Consider the following 13,798-nt stretch of genomic DNA (forward strand, 5'->3'; position numbering starts at 1 on the left):
AAACACAGAATCTGTGTGGTGATGTTTATGCTGATTTTTCAGGTAGACTGTTTGTAGATGAAGTATTTTGTTTTATTTGAAAACCGAGCCTATACTATTAGAAGTGTTTGTCAAGTGAATTCTGGGTTCCTGTTTCTGTATGCATTTTGAAGCGAGTTGTTTATTTGAAGCTGCAGTTTAAAAACCGACTGTAAAATAAAAACGTAACTTTGCATGCTGAACCTAATTTTCTTAAGTACATTTCATTTGCAATTAATTTTGAAGTATACATGCCATATAATTATGATGTTTTATGTTTTTAAATTCTTAATTTCTCAGATCAGTATCAAAATTTTATCATCTTGAAATCTTTTGGTATAATGCAGAAAACTGGTGTCCTTAAGTTAATGCTGGTTTAAATGAATTTTTAAGCTTATATACATGAGATTGGCCTGGCTGCATTTGACAACTCAGTTACTCAGTATCTTTGTCAATGGTCTCCAGCAAAATTGTATTATTAATAGCATCACTTTCAACTTAAATCTTTTTTATAATATGTATACCTTGTTCTTCCAATTGTGCTCCTGAGATGCTGCTGGGCCTGCTGTGTTCATCCAGCCTCACATATTATTATCTCCAATGTATTACTGGTTAGGCTGGGGTGCTCGAGGGCAAGTGTGTTTTCGGGGCAGCGAGAAGTGAAGACTTTCTTCCCATTTGCCTGACTGTTACTTACTTGTTTTAGCCAGTTATGAAGTAATTTTCGTAGATGTTCTACTATTGGTGATATAGTGAGGAGGAGGAGGGCACTTAGAAATTCTCAATATAAGATGGGTTACATATCTAACCAGGTTAAAAGCAGAACAGTTTACAGAACTCTATCCATGTGGTTCAGGAAGGTGAAGTGAAACTGAAAACGTAAATTTTTGTTTGTATTTGTCTTGGCAGAACCCAAAAACGTAAGGAATTCTTGCCCTCCTGTGTTGTTGCTGCAATGCTTCATAAAGAGATCTAAAACGTTTTAATTGTTTACCTGTGTTATCTTAAGATTACAGTCACTGATTCTACTGTTACCTGTGCTTCTGTGGATTTTTTCATAGCATTTTTAGCCCAACACCAATGGAATGTTACATGGAAGCACATTATGATAGATCTTTATTCCCTCACTCAATTTTGCCACCCCTTAGACTGGGGTAAGAATCAGGCAACCTATGCAGCATCCAAATACAAGTGTAAAGATGGAAGCAAATTATAATTTTGAAAGGGAAATACTGCCTCTGTTGTGTTTTGTGCAATTTACTAATTTGCTCACAGGTGCTGCCAGTTACATCTTAAATTTAGTGATCCAAGGCCTTTGGCATGTAAAATGATGCAGAGGACAGACCTCAAGAACAGCTTTCAAAATTTATTTCAACACAAGGCCAGTTTGCAACTTTCATAGATCTGTTCCAGCAAGCTTCCAGCCCCCAGACTGGCTCAACTCCCTACTGGAGTTAACCTCCCACCAGACCGAAACATTAACTCTATTTCTCTACCAGATCTGCTGAGTTTCTTCAGCATTCATTGTGCTTGCAGTAAACACAATGCTTATGCAAGAATCCCACTATTGCCCTATACAAATAATGTCAGCATCTACAAATGTTTTTGCAGTCCAAACTTCAAATAAATTTTGGTTTCTCTGCCTTTAATTTGTAGGGCTCTCTCACACACTCATCTTGGCAGATAGGTTAAATGATGATAATTACGTTTTGGGCGTACAAGTTAGTCTGATAGCTCATTTGCAATACGAGCCTCCTGCCAGGAAATTAAAGTGACCAGGACCAACCATAGATTCACCAGAGTGATGCAAACAAAATAAGGGGAAACTTTTTTTTCCATTGGAGCAGAGTGTACAAAGAAGAAATGTTTTCAAAATGTTGAACGATTTTTGCCAATTTAAGTAGGGGAAGATTGTTCCCTTTGATTAGGACAGTAGTAATAAGCCACTGATGAGGAAGGAGGAATTCTTTGTGTCAGAAGTTGTATGACCTTATTTTGCTGCTGCGCTTTAAAGCGAAGGAAGGTACAGATTATGGAGATGTAGCATGGATTTAGTTTAACAGTGCTTTTATCAAAGGACTGTGGCATAGACATGGCTTACTACCATCCTGTCAAAGGCATTGGGGGGATGGACAGTAAATGCACACTCAGTCAGTGTTGCCAATGTCCAATGAGTAAATTTAAAACACACAAAGTGATGGCCAAATGGCGTTTTTACTTAGATAACAAGGTGTAGAGCTGGATGAACACAGCAGGCCAAGCAGCATCGGAGGAGCAGGAATGCTGACATTTCGGGTCTGGGCCCTTCTTCAGAAAAACTGAATCTGAAACATCACTTTTCCTGCTCCTCTGATGCTGCTTCACCTGCTGTGTTCTTCCAGCTCTACACCTTGTTATTTCAGATTTTCCAGCATCAGCAGTTTCTACTATCTCTGGTGTTTTTACTTAGCATTGTTTTATGTTGTTGCCTTCAATTTTGAGGTTACAGAATCATATTTGAGTCTTGTGGTTTTCTGTGGGCCATCACAAACACCATCGAATGTAAAAGTAGCAGTGCTACTAGTGAGAAGACCAGTTTGACACCGGTTGCCTGCTAAGGATCATGCTGATTGAGAAAGTTGTTTGAATCAAGAAAGCATATTTAAAAGTATTTTCAAAAATAGTTGGTTCTGCAGTGTCCAATAATAGTTGTATTATATTCTAACAGCTTCAGAAATTGCAAGAGACTGTGATAGAGAGAGTTGTTTGTTGTGTATTAGATATGATTTTTATGCCTCTGTTTCTTACCTGGCTTTATAATTGCCCCAAGTTCTCAATGGGAAATTTTTATTAAAGGAATGAAGAAGTCCTTATGTACAGAATGTTTTTTTCATATTCAGTACATGTTCTATGACCATGAGTTGGCAAATAGTGAACCATGGAATCCCTAAAGTGTAGATCGAGGCCATTCAGCCCATTGGGTTTCACCGACCCTCCGAAGAGCATGCCATCCAGATCCACTCCCCCACCCTATCCCCTTAACCTCACAATTTACCATGGCTAATCAACCTTGCCTGCACAACCCTGGATACTGTAGGGAATTGGCACAGCCAGTCCCACTTTCAGTATGCACATCTTTGGCCTATGGGCGGAAACCCATGCAGGCATGAGGAGAATGAATGTGGAATTTGCACAGACACCCAAGGCTGAAATTGAACCTGTGTCCAAGGCGCAGAAAGGCAGCAGTCCTAATCACTGAAAGTGGAGTAAGTAGTATGCAGTTTTTATAACCGTGTGGAGTTGGAGGCCAGGCAACTCCACACTGTGTTATCTGTGACTCCAGCATTGGTAGTTTTTACTATCTCTGCAGTTTTTATAACATGTTTTACTGTTTTTCATATGTTAACAGAATGTATGGTTTTAACTTCCAGTTGAGCTTATATTCCTAGAATTATGGTACAGGCATATCTACACAAGTATTGTGCAACACAATTGCCCTGCCCACAATTTGAGAAATATTTACTGGCAATCGTGTATTCATGTGTTTGTAAGATAAGAGTTCAGATTTATTAGTTTCATTTTTACACTTATACACTTCAGGAAGAATCAGTTAATTTTTCAGTGGGTTTAAAGTGACATTAGTTCTTTTTCAGTTTTTCATATTTTATTCTGTTTTAAATGTAACAGATGAAAAAAAGCCCACGTTCAGAATGGGTTTTTCTCATGAGTTGAGAAGGATGATCATTTGAAAAATAGAGAATTTATGGGCGGCAATAATTTTGCACATTTTGTAAGACTGTTAACCCTGGTTCTGTTGGATCACCCTGGTTCTGTTGGATCACCCCTACTAACCAGCAGGGTGCACTCCTCCTTGACAATCAGGAAAATATTCACCAGCACACATTGCAGTAGCAAATTTATTGTGACCACCTGTGAGCATGTTTTCAACATGAGGATATGCATTTCTGACCAGTCCATGTTGATCGCTACTTTCCAGAGTGAGGTTAATCAATCAATCTAGTTATCTGAAGATACGAGCAGTGACAACTAATTTGTGCTGTGTGCAGTGTTCTGCTTTCAGTTCCGACTTCAGAGTCCAAATGAATATCTCCATTGAGGTGTTTAGGACATGCTGAGAGCACAGCGCATTCAAGATGTGCTAGAATCAGTGGTACAATCAATTTGTCGACAATCAGCAAAACCCTGTCTGACATGTAACATTAGCTGACTTTTTTTAAAATTTAAGCAACTCTCTTCTTGGCTCCATTGGAATTATTCAGTCCAGTCCTTTTGATGCTTTTACTGCCTCCTATTTTTTTCCCTAAAGGTTTGCGAAACTTTGGGACTCAGATTCCCCTCCTTCCAATATTTTCTTGTTCGTTCTAAGTAGAAACTCCGATCCTTTTGGAAGTGGAGAGGAAGTAAATCTATTATCAATGCAACAAAGTAAGCAAACAGTGAAGTTGAAAAGTAAGAAAAAGGAAGAAGTTGAACAAACATATATGTGAAAGGCATGGAAATATGATGGCAGAAGAAGGAGAACAGATTTAAGTACCTTTGAAATACAACCAGTTTTGTATTTTCAGATATTACAACAATGAATTTGAACATTGTAATGTCCCAAAGACTGCAGTGACATAAATGAGAATCAAATGCATTCAGTGATCTTTATTGAAGATAGATTATTTGTAATTGTTAGGGTATGAGAGGATGCCCTCTCCTTCAAATTATGAAGGCATCTTGCGATATTACTGTTAATTTACTTTCTATCTCAATGGCAGGTAAAGGATGCAACTCAACAATAACAGAACAGAGAAATTAGTTGAAATTAAACCATTTTTCATTTCTGCTATTAGAATAATGACAAACCTGTAATTATCATCTTTCACAATATTTTACCTGATAAATTTGCAAAAGCAAGCACTGAAAAAGTTTCCTGGAACTACGTTGACAACAGTGAAGATTTTATTGACCAATGAACTGCAAACAAATGGATAGGCACTATTTAGATCTTTTCCTGTTTGCCCATCGCTGCAACAGGGTGAACACCTAGGCAAGGAAACTTCCACATAAATCCCACATTCAATAATGCTAATGTCAAAGCATACATGTTTAAAGCTTAAAAGAGAGATTAGGAGGAATTTCTTCCCTCAGTGGTTGAATGTCTTTGGAATTCCTTGCCACCTGCAGCTATAGAGGCAGAGTTCTTGTGTACATTGAAGGACAAGATAGATTCCTGATCAGTTGAGAAATCAAGGGTTACAGGAAAAGTGCTAGAAGGAGAACGAGAAATGTTGGATCAACCATGATCCCATTAAATGGTGGAGCAGGCTCGAGGGGCCTACTCCTCCTAATTCTTACAGACTAATGATGAAACTCTCCAAATGAGTAGCACTGCTTTAGTTGCAAAGTGATTAATTCAGTCCATAAAGCTCTGAATGACGATGTAATTTTAAATCAAACACATCCAGTGAGAAAAAAGGCACTAAACAAATGCAGCTTATTAATCCACCATGCTCATCACCCGATACCAGATTCATGTTATCCTGAATGTGTCTCCATCAAATTATGGGTTCAAACTGTCAATAAATTTGAGCCACATACAATATCTTAGAAATCTTATATCCATTACAGTGGAACACGAGCAGAGTGAACAGCCTGAAAGCAGAAGAGTGAATGGTGGAAGAGAAAAATCCCATTGCAGAAGCATTGCTGGTTGTTACACCTGAGTGAGCTTGTGTTGTAAAATAGTGTACTCTGCAAGAACATTCAACTGGCAGGGAATATTATACACTACGTTAAAACTGGTTTCAAATCCTATATTTATCAATTTTAACTTCCCACTTCCCCTCAAAGTATAATATTCATGCTAAGTAAAAGAAATATCATAAGCAAATCGATACATTTTTGCAATGATCTGCCTGCATGATGTACTTGTTCACAATAAATGGGTACAATACTTTCTAATCAGGTAGATTAAACCCCTTCCATAATTCTGAAGGAAAATTTCAAATTACCTGCATAATTGCATTTTGACCTGTTAAATATATTAAGTTTGCCTCGCATGTTAACATTATAATTGCAAATAACATGTTTGAGCAATTTAAAATAATTCATTGGCTCAAGTCAAGAGTAATATACAGTATCTGTACCTTAACATGTAGTGTCCATACACAGAACATAGAACGTTACAGCACAGTACAGGCCCGTCGGTCCTCGATGTTGTGCCGACCTGTCATACCGATCTGAAGCCCAACTAACCTACACTATTCCATGTACGTCTATATGCTTGTCCAATGATGACTTAAATGTACTTAAAGTTGGCGAGTCTGCTACTCTTGCAGGCAAAGCATTCCATTCCCTTACTACTCTCTGAGTAAGGAAACTACCTCTGACATCTGTCCTATATCTTTCACCCCTCAATTTAAAGCTATGCCCCCTCGTGCTCGCCGTCATCATCCTAGGAAAAAGGCTCTCCCTATCCACCCTCTCTCACCCTCTGATTATTTTATATGTTTCAATTAAGTCACCTCTCAACCTTCTCTCTAATGAAAACAGCCTCAAGTCCCTCACCCTTTCCTCGTAAGACCTTTCCTCCATACCAGGCAACATCCTAGTAAATCTCCTCTGCACCCTTTCCAAAGCTTCCACATCCTCCTTATAATGTGGTGACCAGAACTGTATGCAATTTATAATGCGGTGACCAGAACTGTACTGTCAGCTTCACGTCCTTTTGCTTAGCAGGCTGTAAATTTTATTTCATTTCATAGTTATCTAAGAAAATCTATTTCTTTATTGTAAGTGGGTGATGACCAATAACATGAAAATTCTTTCAACATAGCGTATGTATTTAAGTGCACTGAACTTGCAAATATTTACTGTGCAACAAGCTCGATTTTCATTTCTGGCTGCTGCTATCTCTATTTTACGCCGCAATCATGTGATAGGATAAGAACTACACAATGGAACAGAAGTGTATTTCATGCAAACATCAGCCAAATTTAACAGATATGAAATCTTTGCAAATGACAGATCCTGAAAGATGTTGAAATTACATTGGAGTAACAGAAATGCTGTAATTTTTCAAGCTTTACGTAGTTCACAAGCATCTTTTATAATCTTTTTCATTGCTTACACTCTGCCCTGCCACTATAAAGTAATTTCTCTCTTGCCATGCTATTGCTCTATTGCCCACCTCCTTCCCAACAGTTTATCCCACACTCTATATCTTATCATTTTTGATTTCATGCTTTCTTTCACTTCTATTTCTTTTGCTACGCTTTCACTTTTGTTCGCGTTCTTCTGGTATCTGTTTCTCTCATTAACTGAGATTCCAGCCACACACAACTCATATTTGATACAATCCAAATACTTTGTCCAGAAATAATGAGTCAATATTAACACCTCTTTCTCACCCACAATGGATAGGGAGAAATTGTTAATTTTTTTAAAAATTGCACAATGCAACTCTTACCCATTCCTAACATTCCATATGTCAATATAATTGCTTTTATTATGGCATTTTGTGTGATGTTTGTCGTCTTTACCACATTTATAATCAGACTCCCATTGTGCAACTGTGATTAATAATTAACAATGGCCAGCTGTGTTTCCCAGAGCTTATACTGGAGCAGTTGGATCACACAGCTGCTTTTTGTAGCATTGTTTGTGGCGAAGGAAGAGCAAGGGAGTTCTATCCTTCTTGTTCCTCAAGCAAATTCTGCTGACTGCAGGCTTATGAATGTGGTTCCATTCTGAACATTTTTGAGGGCTTGTGTTTGGTAGGTTGTGAATATTGGTTCATTTGAAAGATCAATAAAATACAAATTAGATTTATTTTCTAAAATTCACAGAAGGAACACATTAGATACATTCTCAATGTCATGCGTCTTCAGCCAACTGCCTGAATTCGTTTACTGAAAGTCACAATATTGAATTTATGGCTGTCAGAAGCTGTGGCTATTTGATATTTTTAAGTTTAGTTTGTGTGACTTGGAGAGAAGTTATCCAAATCATCACCATTCAGTGTGTGTGCGCACCCGCGCGCGCACGCCTGCACTAAGTTATTTAGAAGGGGTAGATTTATACTGTTATGTTTCAAACTGTTAATGCACTTTGCATCTTTATCAATTAAATCTTTTTTTAAGATAAATCACTTTTGTTTATTAATTTAGCAAGTTTGTATCATTAACTGGAGAAATTTGCATGAATAATCAGACTTGTCATTTGTTCCATAGAGCTGTTGTTTCATATACTGTGTCTAATGGAGTAGTGGGATTTTAGAGGGACCATGTATTCCTCCAACCTCATTTTTAATACTACTTGTAACTACTGGTAGGAATTTCAGCTCACCCTTGGTCATTGTGTTCCCAGTCCACAACACCATGTCTTGATACTTTCTGATTGCCAGTCCTGTCCTGGATTTCTCCTGTCTGACTTTAGGATGCCAAGGAACTCATAATTCCCTCCTTACTTCCTTACTAAAGAATGTTGTGGTTTTTAGTCCCAACCTACTGTAGGGATTAGCCATGTCCAGCATACTTGCATTTATATCTGGATCAAAATTAATTTAGTTTACACCAAATCTGTTGACTGTGTGAATTAATGCATGTAAAATCTTCAAGAACAATTCGAAATCATTGGTCATGAACTAGCTACTGTTTATTCACAACACATTGCAACCAGTAGAGTTTTGACACCTGAAAGCTTACTAGACTTGCGTGCTCTTTTTTTGAGTAGTAAATCGTCAATGGAAATAGTTGGTTAAAACAAGGAGCAAAATGTTTCAGCAGTGTTTGGCAGCATAAGAACGTACCCTGTGGTGCCGTGGTAGTATTTCTACCACTGAGCCAGGAAGCCCTGGCCCAGGCCCAAGTTCCAGCTGCTCCATGATCAGATTAATTAGAAAATGTCTAGTAGTATCAAGGCATGAGATTCTAAATCGGCTATATTCTTTAAAGTGTAATTGCTTAGATATTTGACATTAACAGATTGGTTATTCAGAATTGTTAATTGCTTCAAGTTTACGTGCAATTAACAGAATCCATGGCACCAGAAACTTTGTGGTCGAGTCAAACCCCTTCCTCGAATATTAGTTTCATGGGTGTTGTGACTTCATTATTCCATGAAGAAAAGTATTACAATTGTAAACCTGCAGAGAAAACATTGTGGTAAAAGTAAAATGCATTGCTGTAAACATTTTTGACAACAGCTTTGACTAATGGGAATAGATTATAGATTTTTTCTTTATAAGTACAATTATGTTGCCATATAAAAAAGTAAAATGTTGTAGCACCAAAGGGCTTTTTAAAAGTCTCATTTGAGCGTTCAGCAAGAAGTGTTCCAATATATATTTTTCTTTGATTTTTCATCTCTGTTTTTGCAGGATTTCAATTGTATGGACGATAACTCCCTTTTCTCGTCGCCTGATCCGTCACTGTCTGATATTGCTGATACTGAGGATTTTAATCTGGATGTTCTTACTCCAAGTATTTGGGATTCAAGATTAGATTCCAATTTAGAGGTCTGTAATGAAAGGGTATGACTGGATATATTTCAGTTTGTTGATAGCAACGATAACTCTGCTAACATTGAAAATTCTAGGCACATTAAACTTCTGGTCATTTTGACACTTATGCAGTGTTTTAAATAATTCACGGTTATGGGTGAATAATGGTATTCACTGGAATACTCCAGCAAAAAGAATATGAAAAAGATCTATCAAAGAAGAGACTCATGTCCTTAAGCAACCTCCATTGAGAAGTCTATGTCTGATCTGATGGCATAACTGGCAGAAGAGGGTGAGTTTGATATGTCACCAGTCCAGACCTGTTCTCAGATACTATCCAAACGGAGCAAATTTGTAATGCTGCTTATTGAGAATGTATTTCATATTTTGTTGCACGTAGTGTAGAGAAGAAAACCTTACCCAGTTATTCCTAACTTTAATTTGAGACACTTTAGGCTCAACTGTAACAGCCCTTTAGTGGACTCAAAAGGTAATGAGTTGAGCCGCTGGAATTTGCAACAATCTCTCCTCCTCCTCCTCCTCCTCCTCCTCCTCCTCCTCCTCCTAAGCAGTATTATCCCCTTCTTCTGATCAAACAAATATTCTTCCCTTTATTTTCATTTTGCATGGCATTGTGTTTCTAAGCTGTCCCAATTGCCATACACATAATTTTCTCCGACCCTCCATTATACTTGGTCTCCTCTTCACTATTTCCCAGTTCACACCAGCAGTCTTTTGCCTCTCCACTGTTCACCTTTTTAATTGTCTTTCTAGTCCTATTGCCTTTTGGTAGGTGGTCTAAAACCACTGCTCTGTTTAGATGATAGCAATCCTTTACATTTTCTATTTCTTCTTTTTGCTTTACTTGCACTTTGGAAAAAAGAATACAGGCATAGACTATTTTCTAAATGGTGAGAAAATTCATAAAGCCAAAGTACAAAGGGATCTGGGAGTGCTTGTCCAGGATTCTCTCAAGGTTAACTTACAGGTTGAGTCTGTGATTAAGAAAGCGAATGTAATGTTGTCACTTATCTCAAGAGGATTGGAATATAAAAGCAGCGATATGCTTCTGAGACTTTATAATGCACTAGTTAGGCCCCATTTAGAATACTGTGTCCAATTTTGGGCCCCACACCTCAGGAAGGACATACTGGCACTGGAGCGTGTCCAGCGGAGATTCACACGGATGATCCCTGGAATGGTAGGCCTAACATACGATGAACAGCTGAGGATCCTGGGATTGTATTCATTACAGTTTAGAAGGTTGCGGGGAGATCTGATAGAAACTTACAAGATAATGCATGGCTTAGAAAGGGTGGGGGAAAGGACGCTGGGAAGTTGTTTCTGTTAGGCAGGAAGACTAGGACCCATGGGCACAGCCTTAGAATTAAAGGGGTTCAATTTAGAACGGAAATGAGAAGACTTCTTCAGCCAGAGAGTGGTGGGCCTGTGGAATTCATTGCCACGGAGTGCAGTGGAGGCCAGGACATTAAATGTCTTCAAGGCAGAGATTGATAAATTCTTGATCTCACAAGGAATTAAGGGCAATGTAGACAGTGCGGGTAAGTGGAGTTGAAATTCCCATCAGCCATGATTAAATGGCAGAGTGGACTTGATGGGCCAAATGGCCTTACTTCCACTCCTATGTCTAATAGTCTTATGGTCTTATTTAATGACAAATTTGCATGTCTCTAATAACTTAATTTCTTCATTCTTAAATAATGTACAATTTTCCAGCCCTAAGTCGTAAATTGTGAAATTTCTGGAAGGCTTCAACAATTTTGCACTGCAATTATCTTGCTTTTAATTTGAAGACCCTGGCATGAAAATCCTTGTGTCCCTAAGATCAGTCAAGCTATCTATTGATGCTTTGGTACAAGTTTCCCATTACGTTTTTGTTGTTGGGGATATGTAACCCAGCTGTGTCAGAAAGGGAGAAGATTTCAAGCTAATATGCCCCTAAAAGCTTCTGGTGTGTAAAATAGTATCGTTCTTTCAGGAGTCTTACATAAATACCAATAAGTTCATTTATTTTAAAGAAATATTTACTGCTCTTGTGAAATCTTATTCTTCCCAGTTGCAGCTTACCATTTCTTACAAGTAGGAGTAAACAGTCTGAAAGAACAATTGCATGATAAATACTTCATGCTGCAAGAATTTTCCCTTACAGGTACTCATTCTTTCCTTTAAAAGGATTGCAGGTTAAGGAAATAATCTTAATGGTGATTATCTTTTTTTCCATTCATTTTGGATTTAACCTGTAGAAATAATGCATCTTGATGTAACCAACTGTAAAGCATTGTATTAGACAATTTCAAATTGAAGTATATTCCGATTTCTCAAATTGGGTTCATTTATTTATTTAGTGAATGCAAGCCTCTGGAGCCAAGTCATTCCTTTCTCAATTGCTGAGTTTAAAACAATTTACTTGCCATTAACTCTGTAAAGGGGACACTACTCAGTTGTATGCAGCTTTGTTTGTTTCTTTTTGTGCATAAGTGATTTGTACTGCGGTCCCAGCAGTTGGGGTTGGGTACATGGGGCTCCTGGCTTTACGTAAACCTATTTAGCAAGGACTACTTTCAGCATAATGGTTCAAAACATGCCATTTGACAGATGAAATTTGTCACAAGGAACTTCTTAATGACTTCCAGGTTTCCCATTTCTTGATCCGAAAGATGTTTGCTGGTAGTTCTTGCAGAGAAAGGATGTCCAGTGTGGGGAGTTGGAAAGGAAGATGGGTCGAAGGTTGATCATACACATAACTATAGAGTGTGTCAGTGAGGCGTAGAATAATTGTTTCAACTAACCTTTGTAGGTTTTCATCAGTTGGTGGATGTGTTGAGGACTGCTGCTTATGACGGCAAGAAGCCAGGGTGGTGTTGGTTTGAGGGTTTCAGTTATGATGCGCATTGTTGTATTCAGTCAAGTATCAACAAAATGTGTACATGGTAACTTATGCTAGAAAGATACACATAACCCTGCTGCTGCATATGATGGGATCCCTGCTGAAGTCCACAATACAGTATTGTGGAAGCAGCATCCCATGTTGGTCTAGCAAGTTTGGGAAATAAGTTGTTTTTGTTTTTAACCTTTACTGCTTTCTTTTTTTCGGATGTTCCCAGATTGCAAAGACTTATCTAGTGTCATTCCTGATTTTGTTGGTTCAGGATCATATTTTAATCTCGAGCAATCCTTCTAGGTGTGCAATTTTCTTTGGCACTGGCATTGTGGAGGTGTAATGTGCTGGATATGATTTTAAAGGGATTCAATGTGAGAAGCCATTTGCAACAGTAGTCCTTTGTAATGTCTCTGGTTAAGTACGCAGAAGGATGGTTCTTGTGGTGGCCCATTGATGAGCCTTTTCCATGCACTTCTCCCTTTTTTAAAGTAGACTGTAAATTGACTGTTGCAAAGGGATGCATCAACAACTATCCCAGCCATCTTGGAAGCATCCTGAGCAACTTTAGGAGGAAGCCAGTCTGTCACCCTCATGGGCAGCTATGAGGTCCAGTAGCTCTGTGTCTGTCTTCATGTTCTTTTGGATGCCATTTGTGATATAGGTGGTAAGTATCAGAATTTGATTGTATGTGCTGCACCCCTTATGGAAACCAGCTTGCTCAACATTGAAGATGGTCTTTACCTTGCAATGTGTATCTCTGGAAGTAATGTGCTCACAGTTCTTCAAGCCCACAGAAAATATTGAAATCAGTCAATAGCTGGTTGTCCATGTAAACTCTTCTGGATTTTGGAATAGCAATGATTTTTACCATATGCTACATCCACAAGCGTGTATTTATGCTGATATTAGTATAGAACTGGGTCAGTGAGGTGTGAGCAAGAGGCAAAGTTATTTCAAGAATTCTGGTGTAACATTGTCACATTGAGGCTCATTGTAAGCTGCCCATTTGCTGGGATCTTCTTCAGATCCAAGATCTTATTATGACACTTAATCAATGTGTTTTTGGAAGCTCGGCATTGTTTAGTTATTTTGGCTGATACAAGATCTTCTGCAAGCTTTACTTATGTTAGTGCATCTGTTTGTAAAGGTGCACCTGCTGCAATAACAGTTGCATTTCAACAGCAATGCTTTCTGTTTTAGGTCTATCCTACAAACTCCTGCGTAATCCCCTACATTCCACCTTATCGCAATGCCTCTTAAACCCTGCTGTCCACATTTTGGCTTGCAATACTGACCTACATTGATTACACATCATCAGACATCCTGTTTTTAAGATTGTGAGCTTTGTTTACAAATCTCTCCATGTCTTCACCACCAGCACCAACCAATCT

General features: G+C 38.3%; 1 protein-coding gene across 4 annotated transcripts in view; it reads left to right on the forward strand.

Moving 5' to 3' along the window:
• LOC125465862 (protein strawberry notch homolog 2-like) overlaps positions 1-13,798 on the forward strand; it is a 156,021-nt gene that overhangs the window by 77,240 nt on the left and 64,983 nt on the right. For 2 of the 4 annotated variants that reach the window (XM_048559786.2, XM_048559785.2), the window contains one exon: positions 9,383-9,535. The exons of 1 other annotated variant lie outside the window; for it this stretch is intronic. In XM_048559786.2, the coding sequence (XP_048415743.1) occupies positions 9,383-9,535 (153 nt within the window). The remainder of the gene's footprint in view (positions 1-9,382; positions 9,536-13,798) is intronic. One more of the 4 variants, XM_048559787.2, reaches the window with a different exon arrangement.

This window comes from Stegostoma tigrinum, chromosome 30 (genome assembly GCF_030684315.1).
Source record: "Stegostoma tigrinum isolate sSteTig4 chromosome 30, sSteTig4.hap1, whole genome shotgun sequence".
NCBI classification, from domain to species: Eukaryota; Metazoa; Chordata; class Chondrichthyes; order Orectolobiformes; family Stegostomatidae; genus Stegostoma; species Stegostoma tigrinum.